Here is a 21008-nt window from a genome sequence, read left to right on the forward strand (position 1 = left end):
GCAGCTCAGAAACCCCTGTTAAAATTGGATATGGCAACATTTGGTTTTAGTTGCTCTTCAGACATCTCCAGATGACCTTGTTCTTCAATAAAAGAACTCAGAAGTCTCTGTCTGGAGATACTACTAAACTACAGAAAACAATTTTCATTCAGCCGTTCATAGAGACTGGAATACAAAATAGCATTTTGTGTTCACATTTGAAGAGTTTAAATCTACGTGGTAAATTAATAACAGTGATGCTCCACTGAGTTTATCTGGCATCTGGCAGTGCCTACACTGAAAGTCATTAAATTTAATTGACTGCCTTATGTGTGACATTTTCTCAATCAGATTTTTATAACATGGTTAATTGGACATTAGAGACAAAAAATAATGAAATATCCTCTATTCTAAGAGCAAGATGCTGGGCTTCTAGACTACAGACAGTAAAGATGATTACTGATGGTTCATGCAGAAAAAATTGCTCCTGCTACCACAAACAGCAAGAAAAAAAATAATTCTATGGCATGTTGAGGAACTTATCAGCTATGAGGTCAATATAGTAAAAGCTACAATGAATTCCCTACCTTAAAAATATTCATGTATCAAATTGTCTGCAGGTACCAGTTAATAGTAAGCTCTATTCCTCAACAGCTTAAGGCAAATTCATAAAAATCATGCTAAAATGCATCAATTCTCAAATGGTAAGAATGAAATAACTATGTAAGATTAATTATTAACGATTCTTCCACCTAAGAAATCAGCTGAGGTCTACAAAGGAATCTTTTCTAGTCTTCCTTTCTTTTATTCTTGTAAAAATGCAAAATTAACTTTTTACTCCTGAATAATGTATTTTTAGATCTTGTGGTTGAGGAAGTAGTGAATCTGAACACAGGTAAATATGAATGTAGCATTTGCCACAGAATTTGCCATTTTGCAGTTAAATGCAGTATTTTCTTTTTTCAGTTTTCTTCATGCTGCTTACTGATCACTTATTTCTCACTCTCCAGCTTGCCTCGCCTCACAAGGACGAGTCAAACTATATTGTGTTCTACTTTATTTTCTAATAAATTTAGATAAATTTTCTAATAATTTTCTAAAAAGTAGGGAAGTTGAGACCTAAATAAGCTGGAGTTGAGACCTACTCTGAAACTGGTCAATTCAGATAGCCCACATGGCCAGCTTACAATCTGGCTCATCTGGAAAATATCACCAGCAACCACTGCCACAGGCAGCAAGCAAATATGCTGATTCTGCCTAAATCCTTCTTGCTTCCTGTCTGGCTATCTGAACAACATACCCGTTTGGGGCTGCACACATAAAATAGGCCTGAAACGAAGGATATTTTGTGGCTATAGAATAAATTTTCCATCAACATGGAATTTCCTAGCCTGCTGCAAAGTCTGGTGACTTCCTCAATAGAGTATTATCCCTTTTTCCCAATTAGTAGCAATTTCCAGATCTATGAGATTAGAAAGTTTAATTTTGATAGAAGATTCAAACACAAACCAAGGAGCTCATTTAGATATACTACATACAAACAAATGTTTAAATACATAATCTCATCTTAGGCAATGACCTCCTAATACTATCATTGGGAATTTTGTGAAATAACATCAGCAACATAATGCCTTATGGGAACATGAGACTGACAGATTTCTAGACGAATGCTTAGAGCTTCATTTTTGTCTCCCATTCTATAAGCAGCACCTGAAGCAACATATTTCTCTTTTCAAGTAGCTGTGGGATGCTTACTCAGCGCTATAATAAAAGGAGAGGTCACTGTCACCACAGGAAGATGAAGCCCTGATTCAAGCAGAAGAGGGGAAGGAGATGAAGCGCTTTATGGCTCTTCATGCATCTGATTACGTATAAAAGTCCCGTATTTCTATCTAGGAAATCCCAGAATATGGGGGGGTATGCCATGCAACACACACACAGCTGTCCAGAACTTCAAAGATCTATCACATATGTTGCTCATACTGCAGCTACAAGTGTCATACAGCTTCTAAGTGCAAATATGAAACTTCGTATGCTTCAAGGGCACACTGGCCTCATCATGCTACTCAGTATCATCTTATTGCAGACAAGTAGTGGCCATTTATCTGGGACTTATGGGTCATAAAACAGCACCACAAAGATACAGGACTGACAGGACTACCAGACCACAAATGGATTGCACTGGGTAATACAAAGTAGGGAAGAGAAAAAGAAGTTAAAGTTCTGTTAAATTTGGCCTGTCCTTGGCAAACTTGTATCTAAATATCATATGATTTCTTACAGCCTCCATTTTCTTCATAAAACAAAGTTCAAGCCTGCTTAAATGCATGGGATCTAGGATTAAGAAAAAAGTGGCTACACTTCATTTCTGATGTGCTAATCACAAAAGCATGCTCTACGTAGATTTTTAGATTTCCAGAGACATTTTCCTATAGTGACAGAAATGTCAAAAAACTTATGTATTGAGTAGTTTAAATTGATCATTGTAAATCAAAGAAAATTATTTTGTAGATTTAGCTCCCTAAGCTGATATTAAAAATTTAGCTACAAGCCAGCTACTAGAATACTGTTATCCAAAGACAGTTGAGATGTTGGAACATAATTTAAGTATTTACCACATAGCAACATGGTCATAAAATAAAAATTATTAATAAAAATAGACATTTTTAGAATGGGAATGTATTTAAGATATTTTTCTGTCATTATAAGGACTTGTCAGATGCAACTTAGTAATACAATATTCTTTTTAGTGTATACATTGCCAAACTACAGGTGCTCATCTGAAACTCTTAAGCTACAGCAAAAGAAATAAATTACAAAGATTACATTAACAAACCATATCAAATGCAAGATTACTTCATTAAAAACTGTTATTGCTGTATTCATTTCAAATAATACAAAACATATAAAGCCTCCCCAGAATTTTGGTAAATAGCAGATTTCAGTTTCTTTAATTGCTTCCATTAGAGTCATTTGTTCATTTTATTAACACCAGATGCAATAATACAATGCTAAAAATAAACATGCATTATACAACAATTTTGTATTTTTCAAAAAAAGTTCATTACACTTAGTGAATGCACATGTAACCTTTTTTCCTACCTTTAGTGAACTGTTGTTGGAAATACATGAAAGGGAAGGAAAGAGAAACCAAACTTAATGCTATTCAGCACCAGTAAAAAGTCAATAGACTTTAACGTTCCCGTAATATCAAAAACATTTTATCTGTATCACTAAACAGGTAAAGTTTATAATATTGTCCCATTTCAGGATGTATTGATTTATATTTACAATACTTTGTAGTCAATAAAACATTTTAACAATATTTAAAAATTGCTTAAATTCATAAAAGTATTGCAGAAATTTATAACATTTACTTATTTTACGTACATACAAGGAAGTCCATGTAAAACTGTCCATGTTCATATGAAGATTTGACAGAGTAAGGAGTAATTTTAATAAATTTTGCAAAACCTCAATTATTTGAAGGCAGCTATCATTAAACATTCAAAAATCCTTAGTTGTCATTTGCTTCTGAAAACTGAAGTTCCAGTAATCAAAGTAAATATGTAAACTAATATGTTTTTGAGATCAGTAGAAAATATATTCCCACAGGCATAACATGTTTAATAAGGATGATAATGATTTTGTAGAAAACTGTTAAGATGTAGTGATATCTAAACAGACAACTCAGTAGTGGTCTTCTTTGTGAAACCGACAAATATAGTCATTTTCAAATATCCAGTATTTTAGCAGCTTATTGTGTTTCCAGTTAAACTTTCTGCAGTGCTAAAATACAACTGAATGCTTAATACCTTATTAGAATTTTTTAATTTCCAAATTATTTTGGCATCTAAAGCCTCTAGTAAAATGTAGCCATGTAATACTGACTTCTTAAGTCTAAGAACCGATAATACTCCAACCAAAAGTACACACTGAGCTTTAATCTTGAAATAATTAGGTACCCAAAATTAAGAAAAAGTAATAGAAAAGTAAAAAGAACAAAATAAAAAAAAAATATTGCACAGCCACATTGCCTAGAAAGTAAAGTTGATGTTAAAAAGCCCTAAGTGTGGATGATATAAATTATCTTCCATATAAAAAGTATAAATATCTCCTAAAATACAGCTGCAGCTATACTTTAATACCACACATTATTTGATTCATCTGTTAATGAGGTAATAACCAAGTCTCTTACAACACTTTTCTCTACTGGAAATATTTTAGGGCAGCAACAAGAAAGAATTTTTCTAAAAATATTTCTGAATCAAGAACAGCAATGTGTGCAGCTCTTCCTATGAGAGAATCTGCTGTATTGGGCAATGCATTAATTACATTATAACGAACCAAATTACATTCCTTATTTTGAAGAACTGGTAGAAGCAGGTTCTGGATCATTTCAGCATAAATTGGTCCTGTAAAGGAAAAATAGAAATAAGCTGTACTGTATGAATCATCAGAAGCAATTATGATTCTATGACCTTTAACTGAAAATATATGCATTCCAGAATAAGAAAGGGAATGCATGTCATGCTGTTTCTCTGTTAAGATAGAATATAGGAAATTTAATTTCCACAGAAATACTTGAAAAAAAAATTTATATCTCGCATATTTTATTGTTCATACATTTATCATACTAATTTATTATAGTGGCAATTTAAAAGGTATTTACTTGTCAATAAATAATGTTAGAATATAATTGTGCTAGAATATCTTTCAATAAATATAATAACCTGCCATCTCTGAAAATAAGTACCTTTCCTTTCAAATGCTAATATTAAGCCAGTGTGCTTGCAACTACAACTTGATGTCCTCAAAAGCTATTTGTGCTGCCTGTTTGTTGAGTAACACATCAGGGGCTGTGTTCATCTCACCTAATTTACAGCATCTCATCAAAGCTTCTAAGTTAGCAATTTATTCAGTCCCATCTCCTTCCGCATTTAACAAAACAGGACAAATGCAGAAAGCAGTTCAGCTCTCACATGGATTTCTCTCTCTTCGTTCCTGAAGAGTAAGCCCAGGGTGACTAAAGACTTAATTGAGGGGCTTCTATAAAGCACCTAAAATTAAATGGGATGAATCTGAGACCTATGAGGTTAAATCTCAGTGGAGTTTTTTTGAGAATATTTATTACCTGATTGCTTATCCTTTAAAGCTGTTTTACACATCTCAATGCGAGCAGAGTGATAAGGAACATAACGATCCTGCAGAGATCCTACTAACACTATGTTTTTGAAGTAATGAAGACCTATAGGAAAAGAGGGAAAAAATATGTATTATAACGAGTCTCTTGACAACTACTACAGAATAATTAAACATTTTATAGCTAAAATTGGGAACCAACTTATTACAAGTCCTTGTACAAAAAAAAGGTAGAAAAATCAATTACAATAGGTACAGCAAGAGAACTAACTGTTGGGTACTGTACATATTTTAATACACTTGGATTTGACTGATTTGAGGTGTTAGGTTTATCTCGGTTGGTTAGAGTGGGTGCTGCTAATGACAAGGTTGCAGGTTCAATCTCCATACAGGCTACTCATTTGAGGGTTGGACTAGGTAATCTCCAGAGGTCCCTTCCAACCTTACCATTCTATGATTCTGATGATTCCTACTTAACCAAAGGTTATGGTTCAAACCTTTGTCTTGTGTTTTAGGATGGAGGGGATATAGGAATAAACTGTACAGTTTCTGGATGACAGAAGGGAGTAAAGCCTTTACATTGCTTAAAGAAACCTAAAGATGACTGATGCCTTGTCTTCCCTGGTATTTCAGTCAACAGTGTAGCTGCACATGGATTAATGCATAGCATAATGATGAATGTAATATAGCCCACCTAACATACGTGCCTCTTTTAGGCACTATCTTGCTATAAGATTTGGCCAGTTTTAGCCCCAGATAGGGGTCTACCCAACACAACTTTCCAGATTCCTGTTATAAATAAACCCAGATTTCCTACTTCTTGGGTAAGTAGTCTAATAATAAGATGATGCAAAGGTAGGATCCCCCCATTAGTGAGGAAGTTATAGTTCTCAACATATTTAACCTTAATGAGTTCTCCAAAAAACTTCAGCAGACTCTTAGTACTGTCCATCTGCTTAAGCCAGAATACAGTGGATTTTTAGGGAAAATTGGCAGCCTCTGCCTTAGAACAGCCCCTCTGAATATCACAGCCAGCTGCAGTTAAATACAAAGGGAACAGCTAGGCAAAAATCGGCGAACACTTAAAAAATTTAGGTGCATGTAAGAGGAAGCTGTACTCAAAAGCAGCCAGCTTGGCTTGTTCTTCAGGAATCTCGTAGGTGTTAGGTGCTTACATCTCATGAGCAGACTTGATCTAACCACATTTACATCAGTGCTTAGTTTCACAGTGGGGATATCAATCAGCCCTATTTTTAAGTTCTGGAGAATAATGGTCTCTAACCCTTCCTTTGTTCATTTACAGAATTTACTTAGTATATTTTAAAAATTATAGAAAGATTGAAAATAAAATAATTTTTCAAAGGTGCTACTCTGAATCTGTAGCAAACACTTCATATAAATCAAACTTTTCTTTCATTAAAACAACAAAAAAGAGATAAATTACTGCAGTAAGAAAAATAAATGATTTACTATCTGCTTTTCAGAAGCTATACTGCAGGGATAAACTCCTGAGTTTTAGTTTCTCTGTGTTCAGATAGAATATATGTAAGCATTAATATATCTTTATTCTTAAAGAGGAGAATAGATTCCAAAGTAAAACACCTTTCCTTCTTCCCGGATATTGTTTCCTAAATTTCCAGTATTTTATAGACTGTATGAAGACTATATCCCAAAACCAAGTCAGCTACAAAAACAATGCTGAACAACTTTAGTATGTAAAAGGTAAGTGGAGCTTCCTAGATTTCAAAGGAAATTGATAAATAAAAAATCTAGAAATCTATAAAAATGTATAGAAAATGTATCCAATAGAGATCTTGGATTCAGTCCCCTTGAAATAATAAGCAGGTATTTTTTGGTACTATGTGTCCATGAAAGACAACTCTATCTCAGATAATGAACTAAATCACTAGGATCTTTTATTTGACATCTGATGAAAAATGACTGCAGAAAATCTTATGCACAGATGTGGATGCCAGTTCCAAAACTTTGAACTGAGCTGAAGATAACACATTTGGAATAAATCAAAGATAGGAGTTCCCTGCAGGCTGATCTGCGATAATTTTGCCAATTCCTTGGATGTCTAGGTACCTTGTATTAAGTATTTTTGATATAAGCTTCCCCACGAGAAATATCCATTACGGTTCCTGCAAAAGGTAGAGAGAAGTGGACTGCCTAGATTTTTTAATCAACCTGCGGAAGGACAGAAGGAAAGAAGGAATGTCCTGAGGATTCATTAGAGGAACATCTGTCTACATCAATCAACATTTAATAGACTTTTTTTCAGCTTGGTGTGCAATAAGAACAAACAAACAGAAAACACACAAGCTTAAGACATCACAATCTAATAAATACGACTTCCCTCTTTTGGTGACAGTGACTCATTTTATGCTTTAAATTCCACTCCAAATTCACAGCAAGAATGTCTTGAGCTTGCCTTAATTTTAGCCATGATAAATATCAGTAATCTTTCATTACAAGACATTTGTTTTCTGCAGTAGAAACCCACTTTTGACTAAGACTTTTGAGAAAAGCATTTCAATAGGGACTCGGAAGGCATATAGAGTATTTCATAATCATGAATTTTATTGTCTAACTGTTCTTCTTGGGTTTTGCTTTGGATGACCCTTTGCACTTATGATGAAGAAAAAGTGTGAATCTTCTGGTTTATTCTTCTTGTATTCTTATATCTTCTTTTTTATTCTGACATGGTTTGTGTGACCCCTATGACTATGGATGGGTGTTCCAAGAAAGAGAAGAATTGAAATGGAGAATAAAAACATATAACCTCTCAACCTTCTAATACATTAGAAACCCCTGAACCATTCATCAATGCAAAGGAACTGCACAGTATTCAACAGCTTCCTTAATGCGCTCTGAAAAGCCTAAGATAATACCCAGGACAAAATCAGAGAAGGATGTCAAATACGGAAGCGTGCAATGCTAAACTGTGCCCAAATTAAACGTGCTTTTGGAGAACCGTCCAACGAACTAACTTATCATATTCTTTCTTTTATTTAGCAGTAAAAATTTGCCACCTCAATCATCTTTATATTTTGTTGTTTTCATTTACTTCCTGGACTTTGAATATATTCTGCCTTTAATTAAATCAGAAATTCAGCAATAAATTGAGGACAAGAATAAAGCTCAGTTAATTCATATGATCCACATCTTAATTTTCCCTCCAAAAAGACAAAAAACCTATGCCATAAGAGACCTGCCACATAAACTTATTGGAAGTATTAAAAAACGAAAACAAAAAATAAAACTCAAACTTACGACACAATTATTCAAAGTAATCAATGATCCATATTTTCTTGTGAAGTAAAATTTTCAGCTACTGAATTAAAAAAATCTAATTAAGTCAACATTTCCAGAATTGTTGCAATTAGGCAGAAGTGCTAGAAGATTAAAATCTAATTCCATTGGGGGGGGGGGGGAACTCCCACATTTGGACTCATCACATAATTTTTGCAAAGTACTCTTAAAAAAAAAACTGAGCTTTTCATTATCTAGAAAATACTGTCTAAATTTTTCAACAGGATTTGGGATAGTTTGAAAAGAACAATGCAACTGAAAGACTATTGCTGAAATAATAAGCTCTATCCCATATACAGAATGTTCTCTTCTGTGGTAAGGAAACTTTTCTGGGCTTTCCATATTTGTATTCCTCATCTTCTAAAGAAACTTCAGTCTCAGCCAAAGTTAATTTAAGCATGTGCGGAATTTCATATATGTCAGCAGATGAGTGAATTCTCAAATAATAGCATTATTAGTCATTACTGAATTGACAACAGCTACAATTTTTTTTTTTTTTTAATAAATTTTCAACTGGGTGAATCTGGAGCAGTGTATAGAGAGACCTGATAACCCACAACTAACTACAGTCAAAGATTTAATCTTTTTGTATAAACTCTAGTGTCAGAATCAGAAGACTTTGTAGTTCTATTATGAAATCTGCCTTCTAAGCATAGTCAATATCCAAGTAAGTAACAAGAGATGGAGCAAATGGTTAATGGAACAACAGGCTACTGATTTTCTCTGACACTTCTATGACAAAAGAGATAACAAAATGCTATATCTCCTTCAACTCATTCAAAACAAGGCTTATACTGTTTGCAGTGAACAATATTCACTATGAATGCCAGAGTTACTGAGCACAATCGAATTAAAATCACTTACAAATAGCTTTAAAAAACCAAAGTCCCACCATCTGATTCCATAAGCAAGCTGTTGTTTTGCTCAGCAACGTGCTAATCATAAAATCCTGGAATAAAACAGTTTAGGTTAAAAGAGACCTTTGGAGATCACCTCATCTTACCCCCTTTCTCAAAAGACTGCCCACTTTGGTGTTAAATTAGGTAGCTCAGGGTCATATCTGGTGAAGTTTTGAGTCAAAGAAAACTTCTCAGTTCTGTCAAAGTACAATACTCCTGATGTTTCCTACAATTCTATCCATTCACAAACTGATCTGGAAAGAGGGATCTGGAAGCTCTGGCATAAATGAAGTGTGGAAAAAGGGGGGTTAGAAATTATGCCCCAGAATGCAGCCATCTCTCCCACAGTTGGCCTTCTGGACTACTCTGTAAAGCTAACACATCACACACAAAGTTAGATTTGCACTCCAAAAACTCAAAATCTTGAGATGCTGAGTGCACTGAGGTCCAAATGCAAAACAGCTCAGACTTTCTGTGGCAATTCTACAAGGCTGATTAGGGAGTTAGATTTGTGCCAATTCAGAGTTTCATGCCAGCTCAAACTCTGCCTTGAAGACTTTACTTCAAAGAGCTTGGCTGCAGATGCTACAGAACCTACCAAATCTTTTCAACTTTGTTGGTATAGAGCTACAGAGAGCTGGGAAGTCCTAGCTCTTAGCAGAACTGGTTAGGTCAGTCTCCATGCCACACGACCAGTAGTTATGCTGTTTCACTTCTAGCCCCATTCCCATGCTGAGTTATAAAAAAGTTCTCCCTCCAGTCAAGAGGTGAAATGCTTCCTCCTTCCACAAAGCCAAACAGCACCAACTCAGCTAAGTGGGCATCCTGTGTGCAACAGTCACCTCAAAGCAAAAAACATGTCAACCAAGCTTGTTCAATGCTTATCTGCTGTTAATGTGGACATAAATGAAAACTAGAACTTCTTCACTTCAGAGATTAGGAAAATTCACATTTTAAAGGGGGAGAATAAAGCAATAAATAAGCATATCAGAATTCTGCTAACCAAACTCCATGGAAAAACTGTGACATTTGAATATAAGCTTACCTATTAAGTACAAAAATATCCTGGAAGAGACTAAGGATACATCTTTACCTTTGTGAACAGTGTAGCATAAAAGAAACAGAACTGTAAAGCAAATCTGTTGGTACTGAGAATCCCTTACTCATCATAATTGCCCATTTTCAGGGGAGTTTAATTTGGATGAGCTGTAGTCTGGTCCTATGGATAAGTCCATTAGCTGTTCATAAAGCTCATTAGCTGTGCTCTGAGGTAAATGGGGATGATGAAGACATCTGCTTCCAAATGCACTCCTGAGCCAAACTAAAGTACTAGCACAGGCCCATTCTACAGCTGACAAATAAGACTTCAGAAAACTACAAAACTAAATCTGAGGTAGAAGAACTTGAAACTCCAAAATATGTTGCAGGAAATGTTCCCTACAGTGAGCAAATAGTTCGTAATTGGCATAACTTCTCAACAGAGAGCAGCGTTTCAAGGTTTACTTTATGGTAGCCAACCTCAGCAGGCTATGGTTCTCACACACATAATCATTCATTACAGGAGAACTAGTTCTATCAAAAGTTTTGATGTCACTCTACTTTACTGGGCAAGCCCTTAATTGCAAAGAATCTATCAAAATTGTATCAAACTAAGGGAGGCCCTGCAGGGAGATGCTAAAGTTGTTTCTGGTGACTGGCTACAGAAACTTGAGCTTCTCAAAGACCAACTGATAGAAATGGAGTCTTTGTTTTTATATTTATACTAAGCAGTACTGGAGTTCTAGACAAAGTATTCACACACAAGAGACTTGTTCAAAACTAAACTAAAGCCAAATATTACAGGTCATTGACACTTTTCTTAGACAAAGCAGAACATCAGAACCAGCCTACATGTAAATGAAATTGTTCCCCTCTGACTGGCAACTTCTTAACGCATCAGGCTAAGCAGGGTCTCTGAACCTGTCAAAATGACTATCTGAAGCACCATGAGCAGGAAAGGACAGATTTGCTGGGTTGCAATGGCTACAAAGCAAGAATTTACAGTATATTTTCTTAGACTCTGGAGTCTGTAATTTTTGCTGAAGCATATAACTAGCTGAGTATACAATGTGAATAAAGAAACATAATATTCTAATCTGAGAGAAAAAAGCTTCTCATTTACCTTGCACAAGACAAAGTGAATTAGAGAAGCTGGGAGAAGTGCATGGGACAGTGCTCCAGTTACATCTGAAAGCATCTTCACTTTTATTGGAGCTACTGTCTTTCTGCTTCCTTCAACAAAAATCACAATATGCTCCAACTTGAAACAATTACGTATTTGAATACACTGATCAAATGTACACCCTTCTTTTGTTAAAAGAAAAAAAAATCCGATTATTTCAGTGATATACCAATGAACACTTACGTTTCATAAACTAAGTTATTTTTACATTTGATGTTAGAAAATAAATATGAAGGTGCAATTATAGCTTATTGAAAATGTTTAACAGATCAGTAGATTAAGTGAAAGCAGAAATCAAGATCTGTGTGCATCCCAGAACTTGTCACTGAATCACTATGTGACGTTACGATAAGCAACTATTTCACACACTAGTTCCAAATAATAACTAATTCCCAGTAACCTTTTAGGGACGAATCTGCATAACTAATGTTTTGTATGTTTTGTGGTAAATGTCAACAGTTCAGTTACAAAAAGTACTCATTTCCACTAAATAAATAGACCATACAAAAGTCTGAAAGCCAAGTAAATAGAAAATAGATAATTTAAGTATGTATTTTTTTTATCTTCATGTTTAAAAATTTTGTTCTTATCAAGTTATTTTGAAATATATATTTTTGGAAACATAATACTTTAACATGAAATTATGTTTACCTAGACCACAAACATTTGCATTTTTTTTTTATCTGGGTTGCTACAATTCTTTTTGTACTGAACAGCTTGCTGTCATCATAGCTGGCAACCTGTTGTAATTTCTTGTCACAGTATGAAATTAACAGTCATTTCCAAGACCCCAGAAAATACTAGACAGATTGTGGCTGCTAAAGATATGACAAGCAAATTTCAAGGAGATTATTCCCAAAGGTAAAATAATTCTATAAATTCATCATCATCAAGAAGCAACACCAGAAAATGAAATTTACTACTGGGCTAAACAAACATATAAATCTCTCAGCTAGCAATAAAAGGTGATGTGTGCATAAAGTAACTGAAAATCCTGAAATTCGCATAAATTTTAACTCTCTTCATTTTGAACTATCCTATTTTGTTGCTATGAGCAGACATGGATACATCTTGTTCTTAACAGCAATTCCCAATCATGATAATTTTAAAAGGTAAGAAAAGCTTGAATTTAAAAGAATTTTGAATGGTCAAGTCGAGAAAGGAAACATTCAGATTTTTTTTTTTAGATAAGATAACAATCTGATCAGAAATGGCAAATGTTTAAATCTCAAATTTCTTCTCATCGCCTGCTTTTATTTGTTGCGATAAAAGATATCTTTTCACATGGCAACTTGTATATTGCCTGAAATATTATTCTGTTTTCCAAATTCTAAAGCTCAAAGATAAGGTATAAATTGGCTTTTTAAGGTCACTGACTTTTTAAGGTCACTTTCCCTTGTCTAACAAAGAAACTTGACAGCTAAACAATGAACGAATTGTACTTTTCCAAAGTATTCTACAACAGTAGCACACCATCAAGTGCATAAAACAAAACTAGCTTGTAGACAAACCACAGACTAATTTAGGAAAGCAGAGACTTTGCTTCATCATCATCACTTGTCATATACTACATTTTATTGAATCAATCATTTAAGAAAGGCATTTATGATTTTACAAATCAATGTCTATCTATACAACAGAAATCTATGAATAAAATTGTTACATGAATTATCTATCATCCTGTCCTGATAATTTCATTTTCACAATAATGAAAATGTTCCATAAACTCTGGGAGTGGCAGAGAGACAAACTAGGCTTGCTTCTAATTATGAGATCAAAGATCGGAGGTGATGCCCAAACTTTCCCCCAATGGGAAGGAAAAAGCAAGATCAGTAAAAATGTTTGTCATACATCCTTCCAAATGCATTGCTGTGACAGAAGCAGTACTGAAGAAGAGTTACCAGAAATGTGGTTTTGATTGCAAGATTTCTGCTGTTAAATGGTAGTGCTTCTGGATTCAGAACAGAGAATGGATATGAGCAAAAATCTCATTTCTGAATGGTGGTTAAGTATTAGTATTTACTGGAGCTTCTTTTAAGAGGCAGAAGAGGAAATGCTCAACTCTACTCTTACCTAGAATGATTGACAGGAAGAAGGAACTTCACCCACTCTGGGGTTAAACAACATGATGTCCTCTGATAAATTTGAGAACTAGACCCACAAACCACCCTACGCCAATACGGTTGAGACCTTGACTCTCAAAAATATCACCTGCCAGATTCACAGCCACTTTTAGGGATGATCTGGAAACCAGCTAGACCACAGCAGAGTTGAAACAGCAGCTGCTTTCGCTGCCAGAGGACTGCAGGTGAGAAGACAAGCCAAAATTCATACTGCTGTTTCTGCCAATACTCAGATATCCATGGCACAAGGCATTGTGCTCGTGATAGAACCATTTCTACAACAGTAGGAGAAAGATATTTTTAGCTTCTGTCATATGCCTGGTGGCTTTCTTCACAGTACTGATGGAACAGAAGTGACAGCACCAAAGCCAATGTTTGGTCTTTGGAACTGGTTGAATGGTCTGGAGCCCTGTAAGCCAGAGAAGGCATTGGGAGACCACTCTTGATGGGTTTTCCCAGTGAACTCTAGCTATAGATGTGAAGATGAAAAGAGTGGTATTCTACTGATCCTTTAAGAGAATGGCTTCTAGCACATTCTTAAGTCCTAAGGTAAACCTGGGCTGGCATGAAGGATAAAAAAGTATAGGTAATAAAAAGTATAGATAAAAACCTTACGGATTTTGCCAGTTACAAAGCCCGAATCTGAAGAAAACATCACAATAAGGAACAACAGATACTAATGCAGCTTAGACTATTGTTCTACAGAACTAGAAAGATCAACACAAACTGCAAAGATCAGTACTACATCTCCCCTGTTAACAGTGTGGTTGCTGAGTACTGGTAGACAGAACATCTTGTGCACAGCTTAGGGTAAAATGATTTCTGGAAAGCGTATGTTTATAATTCCTATGGATAACAGTATGCAAATTCTCTGGGTCAAAAAAATGAAAACAGGAACTGCATAGTTAGGGCAATCTCAAACTCATCTCATCTGGAGTTTGACAGTCAAGCATAGCCCACACTGTATGTCCACTGAACAGAAGTTTGGTAGGACAGAAATATGCCTTGTACACATGTCAAGAGTTAAAAATACCAACTTTTACAGTGGAACAGGAACTTATCCACCCTTCAAAAGAAAACCTTCTTCTCCTTCTCTTCTTTTGGGAAAGCAAAAAGGCAAAATTTTTTTTTTTTTTTTTCTTCCCTCCCCTCCTTCGTTCTCTTCCCTTATATAGTATTACCAGACTCTTCGCATCTCTCTCCTCCTCCCCAGCTTTTCCTTCTCCCTTGCATAAAGCTTACTGGAGAACCTGGAAACCAGATGCTGTATGAGGCTGTGACCCCAGATACAGCTCTTTCCATCTCTTCAGTAAAAAGGCAGAAAAGGGAAGCTGAATCTTCAGAAACCAAATGATTCCCTAACATTTTTGGGCCCTCCTACAGTTTTTGAGAATAAAATCTGAAACTTGGGTCACAAACTCTTAAGACAATGCTATCTATGTCTTTCTAAAAGTCTGTCACAGAGGTTTGTCAAAAGAATACATAGGTATTTCTTGAACAGACAATAATACTCGAAAAATAGACAATACTCAATATCCGCATCATGGATAAGATATTTCTTCTTGCTCCCTACTCCTTTCTGATTCTTCCTGTTCCTGGAATTTTTATTTCAAAGGTATTAGGAGCTGGACCTGTCAGTCTTCTCATGCCCACATCTTTGCACCAATTTGCTCTCAACCAAATTTCAGTGGTGAAAGCCTACAACTATTTGATAGAGAAACATGCCCAAATTTTCCACAAAACAATACTGTGCTCACCATGAGCATCTTTGTTTCCATGAATGCTTAGCTGACACATATTTGAAAATATTTGCATGATAAATCTGCAGTAACTTTATAATGTTTAATGTTATGTTTAACCCCCTAAGTGGCATGTTATTCACCCCCCAAACTGACTCTCAATCAACAGCTGAAATAAGAATATGCAAACCACAAAATTATATGAGTGATACAGTGTGAACACTCTTGCCTAATTTTAACTATTACCTTAGGTTCAACATCTCTTTCCCTTTCAAAAAAAAAAAAAAAAAAAATGTCTTCCCAGACCAACTTAATGAGGATATAAGACTAGCTAGTAAAAACTTTACAGCAGATATTTAAATAACCCCAAGAAAAACAGACACAGAAACAGGTAATCCTAAATGAGTGTGCATGTACTTGACTAATCACAGTGAAATCACTAACTTCAGTGGCTGAAGAGGTGGCTGACACATACAGCATGGTAGCTGCTTCCATTCATTAAGTTAAGAAGGGATATCTGAAAGTAACTGTCCACCTCTGGAAAACAACCGTCTACTGTTTACTTTACTTGAAGAATAGGGTACTAAAGCCAAAGTAACTTTTAAGTAAACTGAAACAAGAGGTGGTTGGACAAATATTTTTAGGTTTCTTATTTACATTTATGTACAGTGGTCTTTAGAAGGTAGTAAGCATTAGCAGAGCTTACCTGCTTTTTTACTGAGTTTGTATAAGAAAGTTTGTCGTGGATCCGAATGGTCTCGACATGTCAATTGCAGTAAAGAACCAGACTTCTTCCACTTCTGCATAAACCACAGACCTGCATTGTTAGGTACAACATGAGTATAGATCCACAATAAAATATGAAAAGTAATTAAATGCAAGTAAAATATGTAAAGCTAAAGCCCATACATTTAGCTCCTCATATGCTACCATTTTATTTTTCATGTCAGCATTATGGAGCCCAGAAACATTTTAAATTTCTTTTATACATTATTCTTTGCTGTCTGCATATGTAATAAAGCATAAAGAAAATTATTTCCACTAATGCATATGCCATCATAGGAAAAATAAGTACTTACAAAAAGTCAAAATATGTTAATATGTTAGCTGTAAGCTAATTCACAGATTTTATTTCAATATTTTACAGAATATTAGAATGTTCTGATGTTGAAATGTGCAGCAAGTTTTACTTCTCAAACTTCTAAAAATAACTTTATAGAATCATTTAATTCATTAACTACAACCAGAAGGAAGTATTTTCTGGGAGGAAAATCATCTTTTTCTAGAGCTGTTCTCCCCTCTTTATTAGTCAGTGAGCTAAGCCAACTAGCTAACTGACTTTTCAGCAAATCTTATATCTCTTGCCAAGTAGAAGAAAAGCAAGCAACCAAGGCCTTATATCCTCAATAATGTCTTTATGCACTGATTCAAGCCATTCAGGGAAACAGTTATCTTCTGCCCAGCAATTTACTGAAGGTCATTAATGTACGCACACAAATATAGTAATGTAGACTACAATACCATTAATTATTATAATTTTACAAAATCTTAAAAGTCTAAAATGTAGAGGAAGGTTATTGTATGAAAAGGAGGTTTTGTACATTCTGCAACTATAGAAGATGAAATGCTTCTGAAATCCATTTTTTCAATGAGTGTACTTTGGATGATACTTCAATATCTTTAATCTTAGATAACTGAGCATCATTTGCTGGTGATTACATGAACGAGTAGATATCCATGCCTCTCTGTAGCCTGGAATATTGCAATTTATAGAAGCAAAGGAGTGTTAATGCTGCTGGGGAACGTCTATCAAAAAGGTGGGATTCAGTTACACATCAAAACACTTGCAGATAAGTGCCTACAGGTATACTAAGTTAGATGCCCAACAGATAGATGCCTGCAGTGAATCCCAAAGTAAATGTCTTGATCTTGAAGTGAACCTTACCCATGATGTAGTGAGGACTATATACAGTACCATTTCAACCAAATTCAAACAGCTCTCATGTTCTTCTACTTCTGTGAACTCTAACAATAACTCCAATTAGCCAATAAATCATGTCAACTCTTTTTAGGTACAACACATACAAGTTAGCTAGTTTTTCCTCCATGATTTTTGTATGAAGGAAAACAAAAGCCAGTAAGTCATTAATACAGCACTACATAGAATAAATTCCTTCATGTACTTCAGCATGTTTTAAATAGTTTAATAAGCACATTCATATTTAATAAGTGCTACTCAGTTTTGTTTGGGGTCTATCGAGGTAAGTGGTAACCTCAGAAAAAAGTTTTCATCCTTAGTACTTCATTTAAAAATTTTAGGCTATCTGAAAATATTTTCTCATATTTATTTCAGAAGTCAGCAGTTTCGACAAGTTTTCCTACTGCTACAGTTAGTCTTTAGAATGCGCAGAGAAAAACAGCCATTCATAGAGTATACACACAGCTGAAAAAACACACTGGAAAATTCAGAGAAATCCAGACTTTCTTTCTTAATGTAAGAAAAGGTTGTCACTTTGACAGACAGAATACATCACTAATAGTTCAGAATTCCTGTAGTGCACTTTAACTACTTTATTTGCATATTAAGTATATTAAAATGTAGCTTATAATAAATGGAGTTCAACACATTAAAGCTGAAATTTCTTTAAGGTGCAACAGAAAACCTGGTTCAAGCATGCTGGCAAACTCCTGTGTCAGTCATCTCCTACTTCAATACTTTATTTCTGCAACCCTTGCCTTTCCCAATGACAACAAGGACACATTCTCATAAGCCAAGTAAGGCAGAAACCTGCACCCTACCTGGAACTTCTGAGACCATTTCAGGGACAAAACCTCCCCTAAACTTATTATACAGAAAACAATGCGTTACCTGTATTAACAAGAGCACTGCTGTTGTAGAGTGTACCAAGATGTGGTCCAGACAGGGACAGGAAGGTGTGAAGTTTGTTGAGGTAATATTTAAACCGAGGTCTTGTGAGCACTGAACGGATTATTAAATTACCCAGTGAATGTCCGATAAAGCTGTTTAGAAAGAAAAAGAGTATAACAGAACTAGATGGCAATCTTTTTTTTCTTTCTTGCTCTTTAATAGTGAAAAATAAAACTGATGACATAAAATGCTGAAGGAACATAGGAAAAGAAATTAGCAAAATGCTTTCACACACAAGTCTGTACTTTAGATCATACAGAAAACATAGCTTGTCCATATCTCGCAAACTGCACAAATTCCTGAGAAACATTCTCCGCTTCTTACAATTACTTTACACATGATTTTTGAAAAGAGAGAGAAAACAAGCAATCTCCACCAACCTCTCCCACCCAAGATCAAGATTATATTTGAGTATTTCCCTTACCACCAAATATTTAGAAAATATTTTGAGATGTGCATGACTGAATAAACCCCTGCTTTGACACATGATGGCATTCAATGTGATAAATGCATGATAGTTACTAGAACAACCTGCAGGAGAAGGACTCTGAAAGTACTCCTGTGAGGAGGAAGAACATCACTTCTCTTACTCTAGATATTTCAAAGCAGAAGCAATATCTCAAATCTGCTTAGCAACTGGACCAAAAGTAGTGATTAACAGCTTGAGCTAGGCAATTGCAAAATACCTCTCTCTGCAAGAAGTTGATTGCATTTAGTTGTTTCTCTCACTAATCAGGCTATGGGGAAGATTGATGGGACTCTATTTAGCTTCATGTATCTACAAGAATAATTTTAACTTGATCTGTGTTGTCTACTGTCATAATACGTAAGTCTGTATATACCACTTCTCTAGCAGGGATACTAGACTTACTCTCGTTATTAATGCAGCTGTTATGCTTACAAATCCCTGGTGAGGTAAAGATCACACTATCTTAGACACTGAGTTTAAAAGTATAGTACAGAAGATGGACAAAAGCAGAATGACAAAATGCCTTTCTACTTTACAAATGTAATCTCAGGACATGAAGAGAACACGTGACCAGCCAAATATGCGCAGGAAATCTGTGGCAGAACTGTTACAGCCAGATCATTTGAGTGCCACAATATTATACCTGTGATCATCTTTTGCTGTATATTACTACATTCTTAAACAAAAACTGCTAAAACAAAGCTATGTATGTCTACGTAGAATATAGTAGTAACAAATTATTTGATAGTATAATTTTTCCCAAGAAAGAATTATTAACTCCGAAAATTCCAATGTAAGGCTAAATGAAAAAAAAAAAAAAAAAAAACAAACAAACATATTAAGGTACTGAATGCCAGAGTTGCCCTAAACTCATTTCCTCTAATGCAACAGTGTATTACAGTGACAGAATAGGGTATTTGTTTCTTATCAATATACAGCTTAACCATACATGCATAGTCTTTCCAGTCATTTTCACTACCAGATCACCAAAATTGCTGCAGTATCAGATGTTCTCCACTGCAGCTTGATTTGCCTAACAAATTTAGGAATGAAAAATACATATCCTCTGTGTTGCCACACAGTTGCTTTAAGAGCATAACAGTGGTATATTTGGAAAATAAAATACTGAGCTGCTGGCACTCTTGCACACTAAAATTTTAAAATATTCTTCTAGAATACATTAAAAAATATGAGTAAGAAAATCAAACACATAGATGTTTTTAGAAACAACAAAACATCTCCAGAAATTGAATTAGTTTATCCTGAAGATAAATGTCCATCACACTTACAGCTCTTGAAAAAGAGACATAGTCTTCTAAGATCTGAACATTAACACAAATGCTCTCTGACATCTTTTTATTCACTATTTAGTCAATGCTATAAAAAAATAAGAAACTCTCCTTCTGCATCATAACCAAGGACAATTTCCTTGCTGGAAACAAACCAGTGACGATCCATCAATCACTGTCAGGAATATGGACACCTCTGAACTAAAACTTCAGAAACATGAGGCACTGATTTGAGATAAAAAGGTGCTTGCAACTAGCTATGTGAATGTACCTCAAAGATTAAACACTTATTCTTCTAACTTGTATAGACTCAGAGAAAGAATAGATTACTGCAGTATACAGTGTTCAAATCCAGAGGTCTAAGGGAACATGTAATAAGTCTTTAATATTATTTTCAAATAGAGAAAGGTTTAAGGATTTTGTCAAATCTAGTGTGAGAAAAAAGGGTTTTGAAAGTTTAAGACAGAAACATGACTTGTCCTATTTGTTCTTTCTTTCAGTTATCTGCAACTGCTGGACGTAACGATATAGCTCTGCAAAACCAGTGCATTTCTGAACAGCAGGTGGCAATATTACAATCTTTTGAGTATAAGATAGCATTAATTCAACAAACTAAAAAAAAAATTATACTGCAGTATTTGTATTTGCTTTATAGCACCAGCTTACCAATTCAGATCATACTGTAAAATCAGACACAGTAAAACTCCATTAGTCTTTGCTAGCAAACAAAAGATCTGGTCCAACTACAATAATTCACAAAAGGAAAAAAAATAATCAGCAAGAGCTGTAAAACACAGAGTTACTGAAACAATCTTAAGCTCAGCAAGTCTTTAAAGTGCCAAATGGCATACCAACAACTTATCCTATTACATGCCCTTCTCTTGTATTCTTTCCCTAAATATC

At 34.9% G+C, this 21008-nt stretch overlaps 1 protein-coding gene across 7 annotated transcripts in view; it reads right to left on the minus strand.

Annotated features, from left to right (window-relative positions):
- Positions 1 to 2659: 2659 nt before the first annotated feature.
- The window catches only part of FAM135A (family with sequence similarity 135 member A), an 80177-nt gene continuing 61828 nt past the window's right edge, over positions 2660 to 21008 (minus strand). For 5 of the 7 annotated variants that reach the window (XM_062572858.1, XM_062572857.1, XM_062572855.1 and 2 more), the window contains 4 exons: positions 18288 to 18439; positions 16125 to 16235; positions 5114 to 5227; positions 2660 to 4394 (listed from right to left, as the gene is read on the minus strand). In XM_062572858.1, coding sequence (XP_062428842.1) covers positions 4189 to 4394; positions 5114 to 5227; positions 16125 to 16235; positions 18288 to 18439 — 583 coding nt within the window. In that variant the 3' untranslated portion in view covers positions 2660 to 4188. Of the gene's footprint in view, positions 4395 to 5113; positions 5228 to 16124; positions 16236 to 18287; positions 18440 to 21008 lie in introns of those variants that run through there. The other 2 variants (XM_062572862.1, XM_062572860.1) reach the window with 1 other exon arrangement.

The sequence above is a fragment of the Rhea pennata genome, chromosome 3, assembly GCF_028389875.1.
Source record: "Rhea pennata isolate bPtePen1 chromosome 3, bPtePen1.pri, whole genome shotgun sequence".
Taxonomy (NCBI): Eukaryota; Metazoa; Chordata; class Aves; order Rheiformes; family Rheidae; genus Rhea; species Rhea pennata.